The following is a 26,868-nucleotide window of genomic DNA, read 5'->3' as shown; positions in this document are numbered from 1 at the left end:
TTTTCTCGCGAAATCGCTGCTGTGTGCATGCATGCGTGCAATGTTATACATTTTTAAAATTTTTTCAGCGGTCCTAATTAAGAGCATGCAGTGTGATTTTTATGCCCTTCATGTACCCCCGGTATATACACACGAAACACTCGTATAATTTGTGAATTAAGTATGGTACAAATATATATATACCATAATAAAAAAAAAAATTATAGTATGGCGGGTTATTTTCGTATAGTGGGAATTTTCGTATATATATATATTGTTGAAGAGTATTGCATGCGAAAATTATAACTACACTGTCGCAATAATTTATTCAACGTCACTATATAATTATATCCTGAGCTGTACAAATATAAAAATTAAGCTGTATATATACGAATATTTAAAATCCAAATGCATACATTTGCACCAACGAAAATTATACCTGCTATACCTGCTATACGGTATTGTAAAAATTATACAGTATATACATGCTGTACATGGTACAAGTTTAACATTAGTTGGTTTTCTTGCTCATTGAAAACTTCTTCACTGCTCTATAAAACAAGAACAGGTAGACAAAGGAGGCTGCTCTGAACACACTCATTAACAACACCTGAATGGGTAAATAAAAGAGTAATGATAAATTTACACATGCAGCACACAGCGCACAGTTACAGTGGAACCTCCATTAATGCGACCACCTCCAAAGAGCAACCACACGCTATAAGATTTGCTCAGGTCCGGATTGAAACTACAATGACTTCAATGTAAAGCAACCTCTCAGGAGCAACCACCTCTCTACTCCGTATAACGAGCAGCTTTCTAGTCACCAACCAGCTTTAGAATAACATCAGAATGGACATGCAGGCACACCCAGAATTAGTTGCTGAAATAGTTGCACACTCGTGAACACCTAGCTGTAGCTCGTCTCTACAGCCTTTTCAAAGCTTGTATGAGCTAGAGAAGCAGTTAGCAAGGTTACAAGATAATTTGCGACTCATATACATAGCTGGCAATCGACCTCTCAACGAAGACCATGCACCTCTCTATAACGGCCAAAATGCTGTTCCCCAATGGTGTCCATTTTATGGAGGTTCCACTTCCATACAGAAACTAATCAATAAAATTATGTGTATCCCATTACTTAATCAACCACTGACAAAAAATCATGCCTGCTTCACTAATCATGATGACAATGTAAGCCCTTTAATATAGAAAGTACATAATCTCAATACTAATTAGCATAAATCAGATCACCTGCACAACTGCGTCCCAGCAGCAATGTACGGGGCTCATTCCAGAGGTCATGACCCCTACGAAGAATCCATCGAATCCATGAGTGATCTGAAATTTCTTCCTCTCAACGCCATACCATATATCCTGTGAGATTGACTCTGGTTCAAAAACTGTACCGAAAGACGCCAACTCTTTTTGAATTTCGTCCCTCTCCCCCAGTTCGGCTTGAAGCTGTGGTGTGTTAGTATCAGGGGGGAATGAGATACACACTTTGACGTTGTGAGCAGCCACTTCCATATTGAGGGTCTCGGCAAGACCCCTCAGGGCGTACTTTGAGGCAGAGTAAGCAGTGTAGCCGTGGAGACCAAGCTGGAGAGGTATTATATATTAGTGTACATAGCAGTTCACGCCTTTTGTAACAAATGTAGCTAGTGGGTACTGTATCGTCAGCAGCAAGGGAAATTTGATGAGATAAACAAGGAACACATGTAATTGATAACTACTCCAGCCCTTAACTCAACAACCAGAATTGGTATCTAACCTACAGGCTTTCTTGCTTACACTAAAGGCTTACTTTTAATATTGGCAAACACAACCCAACTCCCTACCTGTCCAGCTTGAGAAGACACAAAGACCACTCTCCCTTCTCTCCTCTGAATCATGGCCGGCAGAAGAGCCTTAGTCGGGTACACATACCCCAGCACATTTACTCTCAGTACCTCCTGCATGTAAGGGGCATCATCATAATCTTGTACATCAGCTACTAGTGAAGCAAAGCTGGTTTGTACGTACTGTACAGTATATCAGATTCAGGGGAGTCCCCCCATAGACAGAGAGACAGTCTCCATAGAGGTTATAAAAGCTAAGAAGCAGCCCCTAATACGCCCTTTATTATTGTCACACCTCATATTTGTCTGCTGGAGTGTCCACTAGGGGAGCAGTGTGGGTGATGCCTGCACAGTTGATCAACACGTTGATGTGGCCATTGTCAGACACACTCTCCAGTATTCTGCTAGCAATATTCTGGTTACTGACGTCCCCAGCTATCGTGTGCACTTTCTGTTTGAAAAGGGGGCGGTAGAAAGTAAAAGAACGAGATTTCTACACAGCCGACTTTTAAGGATGGTCATAAATAAGTATTAAAGTATTAAAGGTTTAACTTAGACAGGGTAAACTCGAATTGGCACATTCACGTATTTTGAGCCCTGAGGCTGTTGTGTTTACTGGCTGTTAATCAGAGTAAACACATGGGAAGATACGCTGTAGATGTACCTGATTAGAGCTGGTGGAGATAAAACTCTCTATCTCTGACTTAGCCTGCTTAAGTTTCTCCTAGAAGGGCGAAAGAGGAACGAATAAAAATAAAAGTTAATAAACTACTCACGGCATCCATGACTTACTTTATTCCTTGCCAAAATAGTAACAGACGCTGCTCCTCTCTTGATAGCATCGATACCCAAGCACTTCCCTATACCACTGCTACCACCAGTAATCTGAATATTAAAGAGTGTAACATGAGAGTTCAATTCACTATATCAAATATTAAAATATATCTACTCACCAGTACATTCTTGCCCTTGATACTATAGACCTTTCTTAAAGAAAGGAGGTATAGGAAGGCCAGGAAAGCTATTAAAGTAACAAACAACAGCAAAAGAAAGAACATGATGGTAGATTATATGCCTTATGCTTAACCAGCCACGCCTCCTTTGTCCAAATAAAAATAAAATTGCACATGCGCACTGCTCTACAACAGTAAAACAAAGTCTTCTTGATCTTCTATCAAAGTGAAATACGAAAATGGGGTGCAATTTTACTCTTTTCTGCTTCTTGGCAGTTATGGTGAGAATCACTGTGCAGTCTAGGCGTGAGTAGTAGTAGATCTATAGATCTAGATATTAGATCTAGCTGGAATTCCTGTTTAATTAACTAGTTTTACGTACTGTTATCTAATACAGCTAAGTGACCACAGAGCTCTGTGTGACTATGTGGTTGAAGTAAATCTCAGGTCCTACAACAACCCAGAGAGCAGAGCTGGTAACAATGGAGAATGTTGTGATCCAGCAGAAAACAGCGATCTTTCGAATGATGGAATATGCACTGAAGATGAGCTCTGTGATAACTTCTTCATATCCTGTTTGCGTCCATTCAATACTCCACCTACAGAAACAAGTGGATGCATCACTCCACCAATATTTATTACAAACATTCCCGTTAATGACGATTCTCTGGATTTCACCTCAACTGATTTTGGAGTGCCTATAAATCCACTAACATGGACTGTTAACGGCTCTTGGCAGGTAAAAATTGGAAACTGATTACTTGTATTATTACTATACTTTCTGTTTCAGAATGGTATCCAACTGTATGTTGTAGTGGTTGATAAAGATAATGATGATACCCAGGATCACGTTGATACATTCACTATCGAACTTGGTCTCAACAGAGTAATGTTCACTAACATAAAAGGAAATCAAGAACATGGAATGATCAGTCTAACTGCTGAAGTGTACTGTGAACAATGTCAATTCATTGATGTGTGTGAATGTGATAGTATCACGTGCAGTGGAAGTGGCGTGTGTGTTAAGATGATGAATAACTATCCCTGTGTCTGTAATGGTGATTTCATGGGAGACTGTGAGTTGATAAACTATTGCTTTGACAACCCTTGCAATAGAAATGGAACATGTAGTAATGAAGAATCTTCATACATTTGCGACTGTAATCCTGGATATACTGGGTCAAACTGTGAGACAAATATTGACGAATGTGATGGTCAGAACTGCAGTGGTAATGGACTGTGTATGGATGGAATCAACTCGTATGCTTGTGTATGCAATGCTGGGTATACTGGTAATAATTGCAGCACGAACATTGACAATTGTGAGTTTCAAAATTGCAGTGGAAATGGTGAATGTATGGATGAAATAAACTCGTATACTTGTGTATGCAATGCTGGGTATACTGGTGTTAATTGCAGCGCAAACATTGACGATTGTGAGTTTCAAAATTGCAGTGGAAATGGTGAATGTATGTATGAAATCAACTCGTATACTTGTGTATGCGACGCTGGGTATACTGGTGTTAATTGCAGCACAAACATTGACGATTGTGAGTTTCAAAATTGCAGCGGAAGTGGTGAATGCATTGATAATCTCAATTCATATACCTGTGTCTGCAATACCGGATTTACAGGTATGAACTGTAAAACTAACATTGATGATTGCGTGAATCAAGATTGCAATGGACTCGGTACGTGTATCGATGGCGTAAACTCGATCTCCTGTAACTGTGACTCTCCGTTCACTGGGTCGCTATGTGAGAGGATTGATTATTGTTATGGTGTGAATTGTAACAAAAACGGTCGCTGCATTAACGAACATATTAATTTCACTTGTAAATGCAATCCTGGATTCACTGGAGAACTGTGTAGTATGGATATGCAATCAAATGGTACATACATTATATTGTAAATTTGTGAGATCCTGACAAAGAATAGAGACAGAGGAAGCATTTGGAAGCGTAGTACTAAGCGTAACATATATTATTTTACAGGAGTGGATGGAGTTGTCATTGAGGCACTAGTGGGTGGATTAACAGCTGCACTTCTTCTGTTAGTGTTGATCATCATCTTGTTGCCAGTGGCCTGTCTTGTAAGGAAAAAGAAATGTGAGTGACTACATGTGATATCAAAGGTCTGTGCAGCAGAGCTACAGACTATATAGTTTATTACGGACCTGCATGTAATTGGGAGAAACCATTAGATATTGAAGAAACATAAATGTTATTTATCATTATAGGCATTTAACTATCGTTTGTATGGACAGTATTATGGTTGTCCATATGGTTCTCTGTTATCATAGCTACCCACTTCCCTAATGGCTGGATACATGAAGACAACGAAGCATACGGTATCCCCAACAACTCTTTGGAACGAACCACATCCACAAAGCTAACCAACACGATGAGATCAGAGTTTGAGAACACCAATTTACAGTCGACAGGGGTCAACAATACTGATTATGAAGAGATTGAACTCACAAGAATTTCTCAATGATAATTAGAATTTTTCAAGTCTCAGTGAGGAACTACATGTACGTTTATACCACTATAATTTTGCACGATTATTAGTGCCTTTAATTTACAGTGCATCCAGCTTAGAGAGTAGATTACCACAAATTTGTGAGTAGTTGTACTTAAATGTAAATATCTTTCGATTGAAACATTTCTAAGAAATTATGCTGATACCATGTGTAGATGAATGACCAAGCTACAACATACCCAAAAATGTTTCCATGGAAACATAAGGTGGTGGGTTTGTGGTGATTAATAGAACAACAGCAAATTGTTATAGTGGGTAATCGGTTAGAGCAGTAATCTTGTACAGCTAAGGTCCTAGACTTCATCACATAATTATGCCTCGGTGCGCATGCGCAAGCGAGGTATATGGTAGTGTGTTTGTGTGTCTGTGTGTGTGTCTGTGTATCTGTGTGTCTGTGTAGACTGATACACCTGCTCAAGGATGAATCAAGTGCAAGTAAGAGTTTCTATAGGCTTCTAGTCATGTTTACTTGGATTTTAATTCGTGGATTTGCAAAATAATGCTTCGTTCTCGAGTTATGCCTAGTTTTGCTTACTTGGAATGCCATTGCAGCCTTTTCAGAAGAGCACGTAGCCAAACTTGTTTACCGAGTGCTGCTACTCTACTTAGTAGTTATCTCTGCACTAGAACGCTAGCTATTGGTAGCTGCAAGAGTGAGAAGAGAGCTGCAAGGCTCTGCTAAATGCAGCCATTAATTTTAGACTTGAACTTTTGGCATCGATCGTTTTTAACAACAATCATGATCGATCATTACCCACTCTCAGAGTTTTTGCATGCAAACTAATCATGTATAAAAGCTATTAGTAGCTTTATGTTATGTAGCTTTGGCATCTCCACCGAGGCATCAGCACCTTCGGTGCTTTCATTGTTCAATTGTTTGAGAATACCCTTTACGCCAGTGCCAGTGTACAGTCGGCAGAAGTCAACAATCCTGATATGGAGATATTGATGTCAAGGATTTCTCACTCTAATAACATTTCAGGTTCATGCAGTGAAGAACAAACGTATACCCTTCAACATAATTATCAGTGTTTTGTGATCATTACACTCACTATACAGTAATTTGCTTTTTAAAACTAGTAATGTAGTTGAGCCGTGCATGCTGTTTTTTTCTACTAATTGCATTACATCAATCTAAGTCATGCTGGGCTTATAATTATTGTGCTATAAGCCTTAATTAACAAGTGAGTTATATAATAATTATAATATAGGTACTTTGATTATAATATTTATAACCTTTTATATATACACTGCTGCCCTTGTTCAATAGTTCATGCATATGGGGTATTAAGCGTAATGCACCTATCAATGTCAGTCCCTATACTATACCCCCCTTGCGGGGCATAGTGGGGACATAGTGGGGTTTTGTTGGGGTTTTGATTCAGCAAGTAACCCCGAGGTGCGGGATAGGGTGGGGAATTTGACTTCCTCAGTATACAAACTTACAACAGTCATATCCGGAAGAGTGTAGCACATGCACACGTGCAAGTCAAATCCTGGGGTTACTAAGTGGAGGTATGGGAGGGGAAGTGGGAATTGATTTCAACCGCCCCCCAGGGGTGGGGGCTGTTGATATTGATGCAAATTAAATCCCCACTAAACCCCGACATACCCCGCATGGGGGGTAGATAGTGGGGATTGAAATTGATAAGTTGCAGTCACTGTTTATATAAAAACCACCCTGAATCAAACATGAGGCATCCTCTATTGTGCAAACTAAGTAACACATAAAGGCAATGTACATGGAAGACAAACTCTTCTTAAGATCTGCCATTGACGAGAGAACTGTTTTCAGCTGCACACTTGCGAGCTCTGTTAGTAAAAAATAACAGATCCCGTTCAATTACAGCATTGCCGTATAACTGAGGCACGTGTTTAGTGTTGTTTCCAAGAAGTGATATGGAGCACTATACCGCCCACTGATGGTTAACCACCATATGCATGCATGCATGCATGAAAAAATTAACGCACATAGCGACCCAGATATTTCACCCTATAAGAAGGTCACTGTCTATGATACAACCAGTAAGCACCATGCAAAGCTTCCAGCTCATGTGTTTGGACATGTGTTAACATGCCCACCTCTTATAGTGTTCAACCATTGTTGGTTTGCTCAAGGGCCGTGTCAAGTGTGGCCACAATAAACAGGTTTTTAGTGTACGTATCGAACTCCGCTTAAAATTCCTGCCACTACCACTACCATGTGTTTTATCCTTTAGACACATTATACATGTACCACATACCTTTGCTGTGTTAGAATCTGTATACTATATACATGACCTACACATGTACATGTATACATTTGGTACAGGTGCTTGAGGGTGAGTTCAGCCTGGCAGACCACAACGTCAACTATGCCTTAGGCACTATAGCATAGCCCACTGGCCCGAGAGTGGTAGTGGTCTCGTTGCTAGAGACCTCAACGATCAAGGTGGGTGTGTACTGTACATGTACGCAGCATCCTTTATTCATTGCCTGGTACTATACATGTAGCTTAAAAAAATTGTTTTTATATACTTGGAAAGAGTAGTTGAAGTGTAGATGATAATGTGCAGTATACAGGTGCATATACTAATAGTATGTTTCATCTGATACAATGTACCCATGCAGGCTCAGAGGTGGTGACCGGTGGTAGCACTCTCCTTCACAACGTACCAGTACTGGGGTTCTATCAGACACCCTCAGAGGGTGGTGGTCGTATCGTTGTGTACGGGGACTCTAACTGTCTGGATAGTGCCCACCTTAAAAGGGACTGTTTTTGGCTCCTCAACTCTCTACTCAAGTACGCAGCCACTCCCAATGCACAGCCACCCTTCACTCCCAGTCAGAAGATCAGATTGCCTCCCCTTGGGCTGCCAAAGAGGATGGAAGGTGAACAAAATTAAGCCATCCTACATGTACCTGTATACTCTTCTCAGTAAAATACTGTATAATACTAAGTTTATAAGCCACGTACTCTCCACCTTAAATATATCGTACCCAATTGAAGTAGCGCTTTACAGGAGGATCAATAATTATAATATAAGATTACAATTTTCCAGTAGATGATTGCTTAGAAGCGTGTTTGTAGTAAAAATTAACAGAACTATTGTCAAGTAATGGTAAATTATTTCTGTCTCCCCCACTATACAGGTAATCGTCTTCACCACTACTCAAGAGTACTCGATCTAAATGACCCCACCCACACTCGACCTTTGCCCTCTTGTCCACAATTTAAATAGGCCATTCCGAAACCATTAAATTCGTCTAATCTTGGGAAAATATTCCGTCCTAAAAATCCATTATCGGCCACTGAAAAAGGCTCAATCAGTCCAAACCGAAACTTAAAGTCTATGGGACATGTGATTCCATTTGATGAGTACCAAGATCGATCTCCTAGTCTGGGAATTGTGGGTGTGTCCCTCGTTGTGTTGTGGTACATGTGTAGACGACATCGAAAAAGACCCCGAAGTCGAAGATCATTATTTGCAATCAAAATGTGAATTTTCTGCATGAGGATTGAATTTTTCTACCGACCGTCTGATGTAAAGATGCTATGGGACATTGAGGCTCTACTTCTGTAAGTGCTGACCAACTAACTATAATATACTATGAATACAAGCTAGTAATTATTATACAATCATGTGCATGTATTATACGTACTTAATTAACCATTATTTATGATGCTCATAATTATTATGATTAAACTCACTATAAAAGTATTGACAACTTTGAACTCTTGTGGCGAGCACGTACATTGAGAAATCCTTTTCCTTCAGCTGTAACCAGCAATTCTCACTTTACTCTATACTTACCAATTCAATTTTCTTGTGAAATCGCTACTGTGCGCATGCTGCATGCATGCAATGTTGTACATGCATTTCTCAAACTTTTGTTATATATAGCAGATCCAGCTAGTGGTCCAATTAAATAAGAGCAGTGTGATTTTCATAATTACCCCATGTACAAATTTCATTGTTTGTTCATCAATAAATTATTTTGGTATTGTGATTGATTATAATAATACAAACGAAAGACTAGCTTGCATGCATGTATATAATGCGTGAATTAAGTAAGGTAAATACCGTATACAACATGTACCAAGAGTTCATAATAGATGGGAAGATACACTGTAGATGTACCTGATTAGAGCTGGTGGAGATAAAACTCTATCTCTGACTTAGCCTGCTTAAGTTTCTTCTGGAAGGACGAGAGAGGAACGAATAAAATGAATTATAATGAACTCACGGCATCCATGACTTACTTTATTCCTTGCCACAATAGTAACAGACGCTGCTCCTCTCTTGATAGCATCGATAGCCAAGCACTTCCCTATACCACTGCTACCACCAGTAATCTGAGTAAAATGAAGTGTAAATAAGAGTTCAATTCACTATTATAAGCCTAAGGTCGAATATGGACAAGACCTACTCACCAGTACATTCTTGCCATTGATGCTATAGACCGGCCAGGAAAGCTCAGCAACAGAAAAAACAAGCTAGCCGGCCAGCCACGCCTCTTTCTAGATCTAGCTGTCCATACTGCACGTGCGCATAGATCCGTCTAGTCTCGATTCCAGGCCGCACTCCTTGTTGAGGCCTTGTGAAGGAGGCACTCTTCTACATGTACCATAGATTGAGTAGTTAACAGTTAGTTAGTTCTCCCTCCTTAATCTATGCATGTACACAGTGTAAGTGGAACCAAATTGAAGATGTCGATGAGGTGCAATTTTGCTCTTGTCTGCTTCTTGGCAGTTATGGTGAGAAAAACTGTGCAGTCTAGGTGTAAGTAGATCTAGTCTCTAGATCCGTATGGTAGACTCTAATATACTAAAATTCCTGTCGACTGATTTTACGTACTGTTATCTAATACAGCTAAGTGACCACAGAGCTCTGTGTGACTATGTGGTTGAAGTAAATCTCAGGTCCTACAACAACCCAGAGAGCAGAGCTGGTAACGATGGAGAATGTTGTGATCCAGCAGAAAACAGCAATTTTTCAAATGATGGAATATGCACTGAAGATGAGCTCTGTGATAACTTCTTCATATCCTGTTTGCGTCCATTCAATACTTCACTTACAGAAACAAGTGGATGCATCACTCCACCAATAGTTACTACAAACATTCCCGTTAATGACGATTCTCTGGATTTCACCTCAACTGATTTTGGAGTACCTATAAATCCACTAACATGGACTGTTAACGGCTCTTGGCAGGTAAAAATTGGAAACTGATTACTTGTATCATTACTATACTTTCTGTTTCAGAATGGTATCCAACTGTATGTGGTGGTGGTAGATAACGATAATAATGGTACCCAGGATCAGGTTGATACATTCACTATCGAACTTGGTCTCAACAGAGTAATGTTCACTAACATAGAAGGAAATCAAAAACATGGAATGATCAATCTAACTGCTGAAGTGTACTGTGAACAATGTCAATTCATTGATGTGTGTGAACGTGATAGTATCACGTGCAGTGGAAGTGGCGTGTGTGTTAAGATGATGAACAACTATCCCTGCGTATGCAATGGTGATTTCATGGGAGACTGTGAGTTGATAAACTATTGTTTTGACAACCCTTGCAATAGAAATGGAACATGTAGTAATGAAGAATCTTCATACATTTGCGACTGTAATCCTGGCTATACTGGGACAATTTGTGAGACAAATATTGACGAATGTGATGGTCAGAACTGCAGTGGTAAAGGACTGTGTATGGATGGAATCAACTCGTATGCTTGTGCATGTTTTGCTGGGTATACTGGTGTTAATTGCAGCACAAACGTTGACGATTGTGAGTTTCAGAATTGTACCGGAAATGGTGAATGTATGGATGGAATCTACTCGTATACTTGTGTGTGTTTTGCTGGGTATACTGGTGATAATTGCAGCACGAACATTGATGACTGTGAGTTTCAAAATTGTACCGGAAATGGTGAATGTATGGATAAAATCAACTCATATGCTTGTGTATGTTTTGCTGGGTATACTGGTGATAATTGCAGCACGAACATTGACGACTGTGAGTTTCAAAATTGTACCGGAAATGGTGAATGTATGGATGAAATCAACTCGTATGCTTGTGTATGTTTTGCTGGGTATACTGGTGATAATTGCAGCACGAACATTGACGATTGTGAGTTTCAGAATTGCAGCAGAAGTGGTGAATGTATGGATGGAATCAATTCCTATATCTGTGTCTGCAATACCGGATTCACAGGTATGAACTGTGAAACTAACATTGACGATTGTGTGAATCAAGATTGCAATGGACTAGGTACGTGTATCGATGGCGTAAACTCATTCTCGTGTAACTGTGACCCTCCGTTCACTGGGTCGCTATGTGAGAGGATTGATTATTGCTATGGTGTGAATTGTAACAGAAACGGTCGCTGTGTTAACAAACAAACTAACTTCACTTGTAAATGCAATCCTGGATTCACTGGAGAACTGTGTAGTATGGATATACAATCAAATGGTACATACAGTACATACATTGTGTACGTATTTGTGAGCAATTCCTGACATAATATACAATAGAGACGGAGGAAGCATTTGGAAGTTTAGCTAAGCGTAACATACATTTTTTTCTACAGGAGTGGGGGATGGAGTTGTCATAGAGGCACTACTGGGTGGAGTAACGGCTGCACTACTTCTGCAAGTGTTGGTCATCATCTTGTTGCTAGTGGCGATAGCCTACCTTGTAAAGAAAAAAAATTGTGAGTGCATGCATGCATGACTTATGTTATCAAATATTCCCACAATGCTATAGACTTACTACATGTATATACTAGAGTTATTGTTTCCTATACTATTGACAAACACCATTAGGCATTGGTTGCTTTGGAGAGTCCATAAACATCAATGTTTATTAGGGCCCTATATGATTCGGCATTTATGAGAGTTGCTTGCATGTATTGACAATTATACTGAGAAGTGTACATGCACGTATATAGTATCAACGTTTATTGCCATACAGCCATCAATGCTACATTACGTTTACTTTCTTTGTTTATTAAGACCTATAATTGTGACAACCATTTATAGGCATTGGGAGAATTCCATAAACATTAGAGCCTGTGTGGATTATCATTATAGGCATTTAGGAGAATTGCTTGTATTGTATTGACAGTATTGAAACTATGGATGAATGTGTACACATGCATCATGTTTATATATGCCCCTCTGTTGCCATACAGCCATCAATACTACATACTTCCCTAATGGTGAGATGCGTGGAGACAACCAAGTGTACGCGATCCCCAACAACTCCTTGGAACAAACTACATCCACAAACCTAACCAACACGGGTACGATGAGATCAGACATTGCTGAGTTTGAGAACACCCTTTACGACAGTGTACAGTTGGCAGAAGTCAACAATCCCAATGATGAAGATATTGATCTCAAGGATTTCTCACTCTAAAGGATATCATTTCTCAGTGAGGAACAATAATTATAAAATTATAGCCTTCAACACATTATCATGCAGTGTTCTGTGTTTTGTGACATTACATTATCCAGTGTTTTTTGCTTTTTCAAAGTAGTAATAGTTGAGTTGTGCTATTGCATTTTATGAATGTTCTCACTAATTGCATTTTGTTCAAGTATACATCCTTATATTAGTCATGCTGGGTACTTATACATTGTGCGAGCGTGAGTATATTACAAACACTTTGACATAATTGTATGCCATGGCACACTACCCTTGTTCATGGTATAGAGCATTATTATATATAAGTGCTTGACATGTATAGATAAGTAGCAACCCCTGTTTCTAAAAAGCGCTGTTCTGTAAACATGCCATCCATTAATTACCAATACATATACATGATCGAAAACTAACAAATGACAACTAAACGCAATTCCAATAAAAATTTAACAATTTATACTTATTCTGGGGTGTCTATATAGACCTGGCTATGCCAGAGCAAAGGTAAGCTTAAAATAGCATTCCGATATTATTATTAAACTGGCCATGGCTTCTTTTTCTTTGAATACAGAAGCTGAACAGGCCTAGTGCAGTGCGTGCAGTGCTAGTGAGCAAGGCTCAGCCTGAGCCTAGCTAAAAAGCAGCTCCTTCTACTACAAGCACACATCAGAATGTTTGATGAACTAGTCTATAGACTACATCCTCTGAATCATTATACTGATTATACAGTATAGCTGGTATAATAGCATACAACTACCTAATTATCTATACTGGTATAAAGATCCAATATTATTATATCTTGTTCTACTAACAAGATATCTTGTACTTAAAGTGGTAAAATTAATTGAGAACGTGTTTACAAACAGAGTACGTGATGTACGTATTATAGAGCTGGTGGAGATAAAACTCTCTATCTGCATGACTTTGCCTGCATTGCCTACTAAAGTTTGAATGAAAGCCAAGGATATGATAAGTTCACGGCATCAGGAGTATCGGAACCCCTAACGGCATGGATGACTACTTTAATCAGTACACAGCTGCATCTCCTATTCATAGCATCAATACACCACTGCTAAATCTAGTAAGAGGGTGTACAATTCAATTGAGATAAACTCATTCTGGGTTAGAGAGATTGAATGGCGAAAAAGCACCCATGCAGCCACACCTCTGTTTTTGCACTTGCACATGCGCATAAAATTAACAACAATAGACAGAGATCTAGACCACCTCTACTAGTGGACTAAAGTTAAATACAAAGATGAGGTACAATTTTATTCTCTTCTGTTTCTTTGTGATTTATATGGTGAGAAAATCACAGATCTCTAGATCTCACTATAGACTAAAATATTCTGCTCAATAATTATGTTACAAAATCTGTACAGCTAAGTGACCACAGAGCTCTGTGTGACTACGTGGTTGAAGTAAATCTCAGGTCTTACAACAACCCAGAGAGTAGAGCAGCTGGTAACAATGGAGAATGTTGTGATCCAGCAGCTGAAAACAGTGATCTTTCGAATGATGGAATATGTACTGAAAATGAGCTCTGTGATAACTTCTTCACATTCTGTTTGCGTCCATTCAGTACTCCACCTACAGAAACAAGTGGATGCATCACACAGCCGATGGGTACTACAAACATTGTCTTGAATGATGATTCTCTTGAGTTCACCTCAACTGGACTTAATATAATAACACTGACAGTTGTTGACCGACTTTGGGTAAGATAGTTTTGCTAACCAAAAGTATGAATGTTACTAAACTTACATTTCAGAATGGTATCCAGCTGTATGTAGGAGTGGTAGATAGCGATTCTCAGGAAAATGATTCCGATGATCTTGTTGATATAATTACAGTCCAACTACGCAGCGACGTTCTCAACAGTGCTGGCTTAACGCTGACTAACGTATCGGGAGTTCACAATTACGGAAAGATGAGTCTAACTGTTAGAGTGCACTGTGCACAATTTTACCATGGAGAACAATGTCAGTTCATTGATGTGTGTGAACATGATGGCATCATGTTCAGTGGAAGTGGCATGTGTGTTAAGATGAGGAACAGCTATACCTGTGTCTGTGATGGTGGATTCATAGGAGAAGATTGTGAGTTGATAGACTATTGCTTTGAACAGTCTTGTAATGGAAATGGAATATGCACCAACGAAGAATCATCATTCGTTTGCAATTGCAATACTGGCTATACTGGGATTGATTGTGAGATAAACATAGATGATTGTGAAGATGAGAATTGCAGTGATAATGGCCGCTGTATTGATGAAGTCAACTCTTATCATTGCGAGTATGCACCAGGTTTTTCTGGGACAAACTGTGAGACAAATATTGACAAATGTGATGGTCAGAACTGTAGTGGTGAAGGATTGTGTATGGATGGAATCAACTCGTATGCTTGTGTATGCAATGCTGGGTATACTGGTGTTAGTTGCAGCACAAACATTGATGATTGTGAGTTTCAAAATTGTACCGGAAATGGTGAATGTATGGATGGAATCAACTCGTATGCTTGTGTATGTCTTGCTGGGTATACTGGTGTTAATTGCAGCACAAACGTTGACAATTGTGAGTTTCAAAATTGTACTGGAAATGGTGAATGTATGGATGGAATCAATTCGTACGCTTGTGTATGTTTTGCTGGGTATACTGGTGTTAATTGTAGCAGAAACGTCGATAATTGTGAGCTTGAGAATTGCAGTGGAAATGGTGAATGTATGGATGGGCTCAATTCATATACCTGTGTCTGCAATACCAGATTTACAGGTATGAACTGTGAAACTAACATTGACGATTGCGTGAATCAAGATTGCAATGGACTCGGTACGTGTATCGATGGCGTAAACTCATTCTCCTGTAACTGTGACCCTCCGTTCACTGGGTCGCTATGTGAGAGGATTGATTATTGCTATGGTGTAAATTGTAACAGAAACGGTCGCTGTGTTAACGAACATAATTATTAATTTCACTTGTAAATGCAATCCTGGATTCACTGGAGAGCTGTGTAGTATGGATATGCAATTAAATGGCACATACATTACATTGTGAGATCCTGAGACAGAGGAAGTGTAGTACTAAGCGTAACATATATTTTTTCTACAGGAGTGGGGAATGCATGGAGTTGTCATTGAGGCACTAGTGGGTAGAGTAACAGCTGCACTTATTCTCTTAGTGTTGATCATCATCTTGTTGCCAGTGGCCTGCCTTGTAAGAAATGTGAGTGCACTACATTTGTTATCAAAGGTCTGTGCAGCAGAGCTACAGACTATATAGTTTATTACGGACCTGCATGTAATTGGGAGATATTGAAGAAACATAAATGTTATTTATCATTATAAGCATTTAACTATCGTTTGTATGGACAGTATTATGGTTACCCATATGGCTCTCTGTTATCATAGCTACCCACTTCTCTAATGGCTGGATACATGAAGACAACGAAGCATATTATTACGGTATATATCCCCAACAACTCTTTGGAATGAACCACATCCATGCACAAAGCTAACCAACACGATGAGATCAGAGTTTGAGAACACCAATTTACAGTCGACAGAGGTCAACGATACTGATTATGAAGAGATTGATCTCACAAGAATTTCTCAATGACAATTATAAGAGCATTTCAAGTCTCAGTGAGGAACTATATGCACGTTTATACCACTAATAATTTTGCACGATTATCAGTGTCTTTAATTTAGACATGCTGAACGTATACATTTATACTTTGGCTGTTATAACAGAATAGATAATGATTAATTGTGCTCGCCTATAACTACTGGTAGTAGACAACTAAAAAGTGTGTGGAATTTCAACGTAATCTTGGAATTTTCCTTTAAAATCTTCAGTAACCCCTGTTTCTAAAGTGGCACTGTTTTGCAAATAACAATCAAGCGCATTTTTTATAACTTGATATCGGTCACTGCATGGTATATTTCGATAATTACATGTATACTGTTGAACATGAAATTGTTTGTATAGGTTTGACAATTTAAAAAATGTTGTTCTTTCAGAGACAATGACATACAAAATTACAATGTGTATAAAATTAGTTCAAGAGCAAAAAAGCAATGCATTTACTGTACTAGATCTAGCCTCGTCCCCATACCGATTTTTCATTAATAAAACGGTCCATTAGAGAAAAATCGGCATGGGGACGAGGCTATATAGTATAATTATACACAAAAAATTATTATGTTCAGTCCAACTTATGACAGTCTAATGGGTTGCGTCCAACAAATATACTATACTCAGCAAATGTGGTGCGCAATTCACTGTAAGTAGGATATCGACTTTGCCAATACTCGAGTACACGATAAAATTTGTCCACATTATTAGAGGGTCGAGCACCTTCGAGAGCTATTGCCAGTGCATAATCTGATATGTCTAAGACCTTGACAAAAACATTCATTTTGCGGTGGGACTTTTCAGCAAGTTTTAAAAGGAATTTGTTGGTTATAGTCACAGCGGCATCTTGGTTAAACAACTCACAGAGAACACTCTCTCCTAGGTCAAAGAAAGGCTCGAAGTGAAGAAGGGCTTGAATTTCAACAAGCATATCAGCTACATCAAATGCGAAAGGTTTACACGTAGAGATTGAACGTGCAATTTCTAACAAATTGACAAGTTTATCATCATTACCCAAGGGGAAAGTAATGCAATCAGGTTTCACGAAAAACTCATTGACTTCCACCTCCTTGCAATATTCAGATTTTGTGGTCAGAATTCTTGAAATCAACTGAGATCGCAATTTAACAGCATCTAGCTCACAATCTTTTCTTGCTCGAATATACAAAGCTATGCTTTTGCTGTCAACTTCAACAATGATGTCAATACCACACAAGGATCGCCAAAAAATACCATTTTTCCATACTTTACATCTTCTCTGAATTGATAATTTTGCAGACAAGGAAGAACTTGGGGCCATCGCAAATGAGAATGCAAGACAATGGATTGTCACGTGCATAAAATTCGATATGAAAAATTGCTCATCATTTCGACATTTCATAATCCACACAGATTCATATGAAAATTGGCTTTGAGGGTCCCAAATTCCTTGAGGTGTTGTGACAGTGACTAAGCTTGGAAAGAAAAGGTATTTGGTACTAGCAAAGGATACAACCGAGAGCTGATCAAGGATCTCAGGGTCAGTAACTTCATGGCAAAACTGAAAATGAGACATGATAGAGATAATCAACTTGGTATCAACATCAGGAAACTCCTCAGCAAGTTTGAAAGCAGGAACGATGCCAGTGTCAGAAGCCAAAGGTTTATGGTCCTCAAATGAATCAGGAGCAAAAATTGATCCACAAATTCGTTTTAATAAAACATCTTTTTTGAGCACTATCCAACTATCGATTGAACTGCACTGGTTTTGAAGAAAGAGAATGTTTCCTCGCATGTTGAGCTTGATACACATTCTCACAATGGTGGTACGCTCTACTTCACAGATAAATTTGCTGAAATATGAAGTGATAGATGATTGTTCAGCATGGGTGATCAATTCAGCAATGGTGAAGGCATCTCTATGACCAAATTCACTTATAATTCCAACAAGAAAGCAATGCTGCTGAATATTAATTTCTTGCTGTTGTTTTATGCTCTGGCAACAGTCTGATATATGAGAGCGCAGCTGGGTCATATCTGCTGACACAGGGTATCGACAATCGAGGGCAAGAAAAGAATGCAACTGAAACGTTGAGAATAATCTTCTGGATGTGAGACTCTCAATTATAACTTTACACGACTCAATATCTTTCACAGACACTTTATCAGCATAACTCCCAATGATAAATAGAAACGGTTTGTCATTCGATTGACAGTCAAAAAGATTAGAAGCAAAATTACACCAATGTAAGATAGCTTTACGAAGAGAATCCTGCTCAGTGCTTATATCAGCGACTAGAAGTATGATGGAAGAAGGAGACCCAGCTAAAATGCTTCTCAAGGCGAAATTGTGACTGGCATAGAACTCACTATGACCTGCGAGATCATAGATTGTCATCAAACCAAACCTCTTGCTCTCAATGTCGCTTGGAACAATGCCACTCGTATTTTTACTAACATCACAAACTTTCTTGAATCGATGAGCGAGGCTTTTCACATCGTCTTCAACATCCGTTTTGATCGATTTAGCAAGCGTACTTTTCCCTGTTCCTGGAAACCCCATTAGAAACAATTTGGTGTATGCTTCAGGAGGTTGTTGATCCACTAACTTTGCCCAGGATTCATCTGGTGGTGGGGCATTGTGATTAAGTAGCAACTGTATTGCCAGGTTTCGGTTTGCACCAATGCCAATGCCACCCCTTGATAAGAGTTGAAGAGCAGACATTCCAAAGCAATCTCTTTTTGTCGGGTCACATTCAGGTGACCTTAAAAGACATTTCATTACTTCAAGTCTTCGATCTGTATCGGTTACTCCCATTGAACTGCAGAATTGTAATGAGTGTACTGAATGCATATACATAAGTTATATAGACATTGTATAGACGCCCGATATATTTTGCAGAGTACATATACATAAATGATTGACTAAAACAACACAACATTTACTCTTAGTATGGCTGCCATATGGTGGATCCTCCTATCGAAGATGGTCGCAGGTAATAGTATACATTCTTCTCATTTGTATATAGATACGCTTTTACTAGGCTCTTAAATAGGCCCTCAGTCTAAGTGTCTGCTCTTAATTAAGCCTTCTCGTTCAGAGGCTCCACTAGTTTTTACAACAATACTCGATATATTATGGACGCCTATGTTACCATTTCGAGCAGGCTATTGTAGTATAACAAGCTGCGCTGTGCTAATGCCTCTCGCCATGTTTTACTTTTGCTCAAGTATTAGAGTGGAAGAGGTAATTATAAGACTTATATCCCGTTGCTACGTGTTGCCAAGTGCAATATGCAGCATAATGCACTAACCACAAAGTCATAATGCACTATGCCCCTCTGGCATTAGACAGACATAAAATTATTATTAACATCATAAGAAATAACAAAGCCATGCAGGAATGTTCAGCACTGCTGGAGTTTCTTGTTTGCAACCATGCAGGTTTTTCAAATGTTCATTTTGTGGAAGATTCTGCATGTGTTCTAGACTTAGTCCTCGTGATGCATGTCAATTCTGCTTCACCACATAGCACAAGCGTCTAGAAGCGGATCTTTTTGCTGCATGGGGGCTATTTATAGCTTGAGCTGTGTTGCAGCAGTGTATAGAGTCGAGCTTCTTTGGCTTGATTGTGAGACCGAGCAGCAGTGGAGTAGGGCTGTTTTGTAGCAGCAGAAGTGGGGTGGGAAAGCAGGAGTGATTTCAGATTTCAGCATTGGAACTCCAACAATTTTGTGTCAATTTAAGCCATTCCTTGGTCCATGACAATATTATACGCTGCAGATACTGGCACATAATTATATCGTCTAGAAGAGAGAATTGGAGATGGAGCTGTGTCTAGGGTTGACTCTTCTTTTTATTATTGTTCAGTTTAATTGTGTTACTAAGATAGTGTTATGTTGCTATGCCCTCGGGATATAAACTAGTTATAACACGTGCACTTGGGATGCATGGCATATACGTAATAGACCAGTTGCGCATAAGCCATGAGGAATTTAATTAGTAATTAACTTACCGTGACGTCACGATTGGACTGCTCCGGAAAATTCACTTTACTGGCAAATCAATGTAAAAATTGCACTGCATGTGCTTTGACCAGCTAGTGTTCATTGCATCGTAAAGATCTGTTTATCTATTTAAACAACATACAGCTAGAGAGTAATAATTTCTACTGCATGTGGAGTTTGAAGTAGCTCTAGAAAGCAAGTTAAACTGGACATATAAGTGGTAATGAGCTAAAATCTGGAGTAAAGAGATGTCTGGCAAGACCTGCTGCCTTTGTTTATGAGATGGGTCCCCAGATCTCTTTGTACTGCTTCCAGAGAAGAGTAGAGAGTGGTTGGAAGTGTTAGAAGTCCAAGAACATGAAGTAAAACCATCTATGAGAGTCTTTAAAGACACTTTCTTCTGGTGATGCAAAAAACCTACCCAGTCGAATCTTGGACGTTCTAAAACTTCCAACTACTATCTACTCTGCTCTGGGAAGCAGTACAAAGAAATATGGGGGCCCATCTTCTAAACAGAGGCAGCAGATCTTGCCAGACATCTCTTTACAGTTTACTCCAGAATTTAGCTCATTCCGCTGCTCTCTAAAGCTACTTCAAACTCCACATGCAGTAGAAATTATTACTCTCTAGCTAGCTGTACGTTGTTTAAATAGATAAACAGATCTTTATGATGCAATGAACTCTGGTCAAAGCTAGCCTCCTTCGCAGCCTCTCCTTTTTCTGTTGTTTGTCACTGTAGTTCAATAAGATAAAATACGGGACGAATTGGAGGAACAAAGAAAAAAAGAAGGAAGAGACTAAGAAAAAGGAGAGCCTGCCTTGCTAAGTCGCGTGACGGTAGACGAGTGAAAATGAACGTGGGCAATCACTAGCTGGGCGGAGCCTGACAGAGCAAAAAGCTACAGCATGCCTACGCATTGCAAACTCTAAATAAAAGCTGTTAGCATCGTAGATAGTAAGCTAGAATCAAGCGTGGAGACATCGTAGACAAGGGCTTACCTAGTAAAGACTAAAGAGACTAAATATCTAAATTTAGCTCAGTTTTTTTTCCTGAGTTCAGAACAGACCCACTTGATTAGTAGATATAATTATTACAGCAGTATAGTCTACTCTACTCTAGTCTTTCATACTTCCTCTACTGACTAAAGGTCTCACGAAGGCTGACTCTGCTGCACTGTACTGTACTGTTCATAACAGATTATGTTCCTGGTAAATGCGCTCCAAGTACTGTGTGGGAAGACAGTTATTGAGGTTTTCTCTCGCCCACGCTCGTTAAAATTTGTCGACGTCAGTAGGGGATCACGCGACTTAGCAAGGCAGGCTCTCCTTTTTCTTAGTTGCTTCCTTCTTTCTTTCTTTGTTCCTCCAATTTTCTCTTCTGTGACAAAGAACAGAAAAAGGAGAGGCTGCGAAGGAGGCTAGGTCAAAGCGCATGCAGTGCAATTTTTACATTGATTTGCCAGTAAAGTGAATTTTCCGGAGCAGTCCAATCGTCACGTCACGGTAAGTAAATTAATTAGTAAATTCCTCATGGCTTATGCGCAACTGGTCTATTGCACTCAACCCTCGGGGCTTACGCCCTCATGCTTTAGTGCAATTTATATACACCATACATCCCTCGTGCCCGTGCTATAACTATAACTTACCGACACACCCAATGTAGTGGGGTATATCCGTTATCGTCAGTACACTCAACAATGCAATTTTTATCTTCCATGAGGTATTTCACCACATTCACACTTCCACCCCTGTGCATAGGATAAAGAATGTAAGTAAAATAATCTCATAAGTTTGGTAATGTTAATTTTTTTCGTTTTGTATAATTATATGTGACTAACTTCGACCCCACACTCACTTCCTCTCAGAGATGGGCCTGGTGGTTGCGCATGCACTAACTGTTAGCCGGATACCAGCTAACACAGGATAACAACGTTATATCCGGCATATGCAGCATAGTGCACTAACCACAAAATGCCCCACTGGGACTCTTAGTGCTGTGCTGAGCCTACTGTGCATCATATAGAAGCGTTGTGTATCTTACCAAAAGCTTGAAAGCTTTTAAAGGCAGTTTTTTGAGTGTTGTATTATCATTTCGGCTCTATCTAGTGGCTTTGTGTACCTTCTACAAGGAGAGGCTGTGACTGCAGCCCAACATATTAATGATTCCCTCTTTCTTAAGTATAGCTGGGCATTGTATGCAAGTAAAATCAAAGCCACTTGGCTTTAGGTTGGTAAGATGTTCATTTTTGTCTTAGTAAGTTGGTTTTGACAAGCAGACTTTTTGTGTACCCATTTAGAAAGTTATATCAATGATTGAATGTAGGTAAATGTCTCATTAATAGTTAGTTCATCGTATCGACAGTAATTTACGACAGAACTTCGCTACATTTCCATAATTCTCTATCATGACTGTGACTGTACTGGAATACTCAACGGTACAGACAGAGCTCCTCTCAAGAATTTGCCTGTCCAAGCTGCTTTTTACTGCTTGGAGGGGTCTCACTAACTATTGCTGCTACCTTGTTGTGACTGTTTCACTAGCCATTGCTAATACATGGAGCTCAGTAGCTAGTTTATAGCCTAGTACTAGCTAAAAGCATGGGCTGGAGGAAATAAAGAAGAAAACATTGACCGAAATGCGGATCGTCAATGCTATTTACGTAGCGTTCCCCATCCCTCTCCCTTCTTATATCTATGATTATAATATACTAATTATGGGCAAGAGAGATGTATGGCATATACTGCACTGAGGAACGAGGGCGTATAATATAAGCCCTGAGGGCTGAGTGCAATATATGCCATGTATCCTGAGTGCTTCTAGATGCTTATATTACGGTGAAGCAGAATTGAAGGACTTAACTAAGCCATGCATCACGAGGGACTAGAAACACATAATCTTCCACAAAATGAACCTTCTCAGTGCATGTGCAAAGAAGAAGAAACTCCATGCAGCAGTGCTGAACATTAACATTACCCTGCATGGCTGGACTTAACTTTGATACTTGTATTTCTCATTATGTTATTACTCGAGGCGCGCGTTGTTTGTCTGTTGTAATTTCTGGGTCTGCTCACCTGGCAGCCATAGCACTGCGTTTATAGCATGGATAGCCTTCACACAATACATGTAAGTTATCAATGGTAGATTTCGATGTTAGAGCTTTGTTGTCGAATAAAAGCGAGCAAAAACTAAGAAGCTTGAACTTGCACATTGGCAGCTAGCTAGCTAATTACACGCGACCTTTATTCGAGGTACCCTCCGCTTTTACAGCTGAAGTGATCCTGTACCAAAAACAGTGGAAAAGGGTCACTATAATAGAAAGCTAGAATTGTGACTTGTTTGTTGCTCTAACTCTGTGCTGACTCGACCTCCGGGATCCTACTCCAGGAGCCATACTTCTCTGAGACTCCAGGCTTCTTTGCTGTGATCCTAGACTCAGGCCCTAGTCCACTGTGCATGCCTATGTGCCACTAAAACTCTTTCAGCATGCCTCCAGTCTGGTTTAGTTTTACTGATTGCTCCTGAGTTGCTGTGCTAGATAGCTCAGTCATACATCACTACATGCACTGCATTATATCACTCTTCTGGTTTCTTCATAATCATGTCACCAGCCGAGGGTTTGCACTTTAGTGCTCTAGTTTCTTACGTCAGTCTAATGCCAGAGGGGTGTTAGTGGTTAGTGATGACTTTTTGGTTAGTTTTATCCATATTGCACTTAGCAACAACGTAGCAACGGGATAATGTAGCTAAGCTTGAACGGTCTTGCAGTATGAAAGAGCCACATTTGTACACAAGGAAATGTAACTCATTGATCAACCCCGTAAATCAATTGGATACCATTCTAAAGCACAGTAACATACCAGGAGCTGGTGTGTAGTAGGGTCCACCCACAATAATTGGTCATGTTCACACTACAACTTCGTTCTTCAATAAAATACCTCACAATATGCAATTGATCATACCTGCATTTAGAAGGATAGATATTACATACATAATAATTATGATGCATTTAGAAGGATAGACACAACCTACACCCTATAATAAGCAAACAGAATGGTACGTACTCCTGCATGCAACCCTGTGTCATTTCTATACATCTATATAATTATAATTATTGCCCAGAGTACAGAGGTATAAATAACAGTCGGTCATTGGTCAATTTCCGAGCAATTAGCCTATTTGACCGGCCATTTAGCTACTTGCTCGGTCATAGTGTCCTAGCCAAAGGTCATAGTTATGATGCGATGTGCACTAAAATAATGATCTCATAACAGCCATGCATGTGTCTTTATTGCACAGAAGAAGGCCTAGATATGCATATTATTATATCTATGTAGCATAGTGACAAGACGACTGGTAAGCTTCTATTTTATGTGCTAAGCATTACCTTATCTTCCCTAAAGCCTCCCTTTTTTTATAGATTACTTAGTAGATTACTTAGTACATTGCATGGGTAATTTAGTGTCCGACCAATAAATAATATCACCTGATGGCAGAACAAAATGTACTATGCTAAGACAACTTGTCAGGACAATCAAGATGTGTTATTTATGCCTCTGAGAGTATAATTATTTACTATATATTATAGTGATGAGACATAATAATAGCTCATTCATTATTAAAGCCATTATCAACAATTTCACTTGGGTTTGCACTGACACTGTGGTCCACTCACTATCTATAGCCATGCAGGTCACAACTAAAAATTAATGTCATTCTTCAACCTCCTCTGAAATACGGGCCTGCTTGCCGTTGTGTCAACTATGCACTATAATTATTATTAATATGGTTAACTTACGCACAAGCTGAGTGAACAACTGTCCATCCGATAGAAGACTCGTTGTAAATATTACACTGCTTCCTTTCAATCAGGTACTTAACAATATTCAAATGCCCACTCCTGTATAATAGCAAGCAGAACATTGGTGTATGACAACCTAATAAAGCTTAAGGAATTCCACAGATAATTATAATAATTATGCAAGAAAAATTCCCCATATACAACCACAGAAAACCCTGTGAGGCATAATGACACCTACATGTATACAAGGCAACAGCTCTGAGCTTAGTTATCTATAGGCGCCTAGCTAGGCATAAAACGATAAAGTCCTCGTTATGCACCTATCAATTTCAAGTCCCCACTATCCCCCATACGGGCTATGTCGGAGTTTAGTGGGATTTGATTTGTATCAATATCAACTGCCCTATCCCTAGGGGCCTGGTTGAAATTAAATCCCTACTTCCCCTCCACTTAATAACCAATAACCCAGGTTACTTGCTGAATCAAAACCCCAACAAAACCTCACTATGCTCTGCAGGGAGGGCCCTGGGTATAGTGGGGACTGACATTGATAGGTATACATACACATATTTAATATAGGCCTGCATGTGATTGCTAAAAACATACCAACACGCTTCATGCAGAGGAACATTAGGCTCTGATTCTTCTTCAAATGGGTAGTCGTCTTCACACAGTTGTTTCACCATGTCCAGATCACCTTCCCTGCATGCTCTCACCAGCTTCCAACGAGGGCTACCTTGAGCAGTCCTGTCAGTCAGACCGAGCATGTGGATACTCATGTTGATGTACGTTAACGTATATTAAATTGGTCACTAGCCTATAGCACAATCAATTGTCAGTGTGTGTATTTTACGTTGAGTCTAACTCTTCAATCTATGGTTCAACCAAGGGCGTATACAGAGAAGAGGGCATGCAACTCGCCCCATTCTCAGAATCATCCGACTTCGTACGTTCGTATTGAGCTATTTTTAGAACTGCCCACAAAACGCCCACGCGTAACCTTTGACCGCACAAGGTAAATCAAAGTATTTTTTATATCTGTGCCAGCTAGCTAGCTCGATTGCAGCATAGTAAAACTAGTTCTCAGCAGCAGTATGGCTTGTACTAGCAGTGTCAAAGGCAAAGGCAAACCATCCAACAGTTGCAACTCCAAGAAGATGAAACCTAGGTACAATAATCTGTCTTCCTGAGTCTCTGGTACTTCTTAACAATGCGCCCAGCACTCAACTTCATGCTCGAAGGGGTTGTCTTGGACCTGGCTGGACTAGGACTGGTCATGACACTTCTCTAAAATAATACTGCACTGTTAGCTAGCTAGCTAGCTAGGCAGCTCTGATGTACACGCCCATAATTATAACTCCGTAAACAACACCGCCCACTTGTTCACGTCCGTATACTGGATTCTATTTTTAGCATATCCGGTCTCTGATACGAAGTAGGATGAGTACGTAGGATACATAGTGAGTTGCATGCCCTCTTCTCTGTATACGCCCTTGGTTCAACCCAGGAAGTTATGTGGTCAATTATGGCTTCATTATAATAGCAAAAAAGCTGCCTATGTTGCGTCCAGGGTGGGGCCACGCCAACTAGGATGTACATAAGTACCAGATACCTCTGACCAGATACCATTGTTACAGGCACTTGCACATGCGCATACAATTAATGAATAACAATACTTTTATAGACAGAGATCTAGACTACAGTACCTCTACTAGTGGACT

The 26,868-nt window shown here is 39.6% G+C and overlaps 4 protein-coding genes and 3 long non-coding RNA genes across 8 annotated transcripts; 4 read left to right on the top strand and 3 right to left on the bottom strand.

Moving 5' to 3' along the window:
* Positions 1-299: 299 nt before the first annotated feature.
* LOC135344797 (3-ketodihydrosphingosine reductase-like) lies at positions 300-2,935 on the bottom strand. Its single transcript, XM_064542093.1, has 7 exons — positions 2,774-2,935; positions 2,613-2,705; positions 2,485-2,544; positions 2,116-2,271; positions 1,821-1,934; positions 1,234-1,581; positions 300-589 (listed from the first exon to the last, which is right to left on the bottom strand). Exons 1-7 carry the CDS (start codon positions 2,876-2,878, stop codon positions 491-493), a joined length of 975 nt encoding a protein of 324 aa, XP_064398163.1. The 5' UTR covers positions 2,879-2,935; the 3' UTR covers positions 300-490.
* A 24-nt stretch (positions 2,936-2,959) lies between these two features.
* On the top strand, positions 2,960-5,417 carry LOC135344788 (fibropellin-1-like). Its single transcript, XM_064542084.1, has 5 exons — positions 2,960-3,054; positions 3,171-3,512; positions 3,564-4,665; positions 4,768-4,881; positions 5,076-5,417. Exons 1-5 carry the CDS (start codon positions 3,013-3,015, stop codon positions 5,267-5,269), a joined length of 1,794 nt encoding a protein of 597 aa, XP_064398154.1. The 5' UTR covers positions 2,960-3,012; the 3' UTR covers positions 5,270-5,417.
* A 2,191-nt stretch (positions 5,418-7,608) lies between these two features.
* On the top strand, positions 7,609-8,989 carry LOC135344809 (uncharacterized). The gene is made up of 3 exons (XR_010397547.1): positions 7,609-7,745; positions 7,925-8,185; positions 8,447-8,989. It is a non-coding gene; the product is annotated as an uncharacterized LOC135344809 (long non-coding RNA).
* A 275-nt stretch (positions 8,990-9,264) lies between these two features.
* On the bottom strand, positions 9,265-9,813 carry LOC135344807 (uncharacterized). Its single transcript, XR_010397545.1, has 3 exons — positions 9,729-9,813; positions 9,558-9,650; positions 9,265-9,493 (listed from the first exon to the last, which is right to left on the bottom strand). It is a non-coding gene; the product is annotated as an uncharacterized LOC135344807 (long non-coding RNA).
* Positions 9,814-9,877: 64 nt separating this feature from the next.
* On the top strand, positions 9,878-15,777 carry LOC135345471 (fibropellin-1-like). Its single transcript, XM_064542892.1, has 7 exons — positions 9,878-10,052; positions 10,168-10,509; positions 10,561-11,776; positions 11,895-12,017; positions 12,498-12,721; positions 14,113-14,448; positions 14,502-15,777. Exons 1-7 carry the CDS (start codon positions 9,969-9,971, stop codon positions 15,696-15,698), a joined length of 3,522 nt encoding a protein of 1,173 aa, XP_064398962.1. The 5' UTR covers positions 9,878-9,968; the 3' UTR covers positions 15,699-15,777.
* Positions 15,778-16,610: 833 nt separating this feature from the next.
* LOC135344783 (uncharacterized) lies at positions 16,611-26,130 on the bottom strand. Of its 2 annotated transcripts, none has more exons than XM_064542078.1 (5): positions 25,754-25,897; positions 25,149-25,246; positions 24,207-24,308; positions 21,995-22,096; positions 16,611-19,163 (listed from the first exon to the last, which is right to left on the bottom strand). In XM_064542078.1, exons 2-5 carry the CDS (start codon positions 25,169-25,171, stop codon positions 16,934-16,936), a joined length of 2,457 nt encoding a protein of 818 aa, XP_064398148.1. In that variant the 5' UTR covers positions 25,172-25,246; positions 25,754-25,897; the 3' UTR covers positions 16,611-16,933. The 2 variants fall into 2 exon arrangements, with proteins under 2 accessions (XP_064398148.1, XP_064398147.1); XM_064542077.1 differs by having other exon boundaries at positions 16,618-19,163; positions 25,145-25,246; positions 25,754-26,130.
* LOC135344811 (uncharacterized) lies at positions 20,967-22,557 on the top strand. The gene is made up of 3 exons (XR_010397550.1): positions 20,967-21,033; positions 21,771-22,116; positions 22,214-22,557. It is a non-coding gene; the product is annotated as an uncharacterized LOC135344811 (long non-coding RNA).
* Positions 26,131-26,868: the final 738 nt, after the last annotated feature.

Source organism: Halichondria panicea, chromosome 12 (genome assembly GCF_963675165.1).
Source record: "Halichondria panicea chromosome 12, odHalPani1.1, whole genome shotgun sequence".
Taxonomy (NCBI): Eukaryota; Metazoa; Porifera; class Demospongiae; order Suberitida; family Halichondriidae; genus Halichondria; species Halichondria panicea.
Note: the sequence above shows the minus strand (reverse complement) of the source record. Positions and strands in the feature narration are given on the sequence as shown.

Excerpts from the sequence above, each read along its gene's own strand:
- LOC135344797 (XM_064542093.1), bottom strand. The coding sequence starts at position 2,878 with ATGTTCTTTCTTTTGCTGTTGTTTGTTACTTTAATAGCTTTCCTGGCC. Across the intron at positions 2,545-2,612 it reads CTATTTTGGCAAGGAATAAA|GAGAAACTTAAGCAGGCTAA; the intron begins GTAAGTCATGGA and ends TCGCCCTTCTAG. Across the intron at positions 1,935-2,115 it reads CTCCAGCAGACAAATATGAG|GAGGTACTGAGAGTAAATGT; the intron begins GTGTGACAATAA and ends CCTTACATGCAG.
- LOC135344788 (XM_064542084.1), top strand. The coding sequence starts at position 3,013 with ATGGGGTGCAATTTTACTCTTTTCTGCTTCTTGGCAGTTATG. Across the intron at positions 4,666-4,767 it reads TATGGATATGCAATCAAATG|GAGTGGATGGAGTTGTCATT; the intron begins GTACATACATTA and ends ATTATTTTACAG. Across the intron at positions 4,882-5,075 it reads TCTTGTAAGGAAAAAGAAAT|CTACCCACTTCCCTAATGGC; the intron begins GTGAGTGACTAC and ends CTGTTATCATAG.
- LOC135345471 (XM_064542892.1), top strand. The coding sequence starts at position 9,969 with ATGCATGTACACAGTGTAAGTGGAACCAAATTGAAGATGTCGATGAGG. Across the intron at positions 10,510-10,560 it reads CTGTTAACGGCTCTTGGCAG|AATGGTATCCAACTGTATGT; the intron begins GTAAAAATTGGA and ends TTTCTGTTTCAG. Across the intron at positions 12,722-14,112 it reads ATCTCAAGGATTTCTCACTC|CTAAGTGACCACAGAGCTCT; the intron begins TAAAGGATATCA and ends AAATCTGTACAG.
- LOC135344783 (XM_064542077.1), bottom strand. The coding sequence starts at position 25,926 with ATGAGTATCCACATGCTCGGTCTGACTGACAGGACTGCTCAAGGTAGC. Across the intron at positions 24,309-25,144 it reads GTTGTTCACTCAGCTTGTGC|GTATGATCAATTGCATATTG; the intron begins GTAAGTTAACCA and ends TTCTAAATGCAG. Across the intron at positions 22,097-24,206 it reads CTACTACACACCAGCTCCTG|GGGTGGAAGTGTGAATGTGG; the intron begins GTATGTTACTGT and ends TCCTATGCACAG.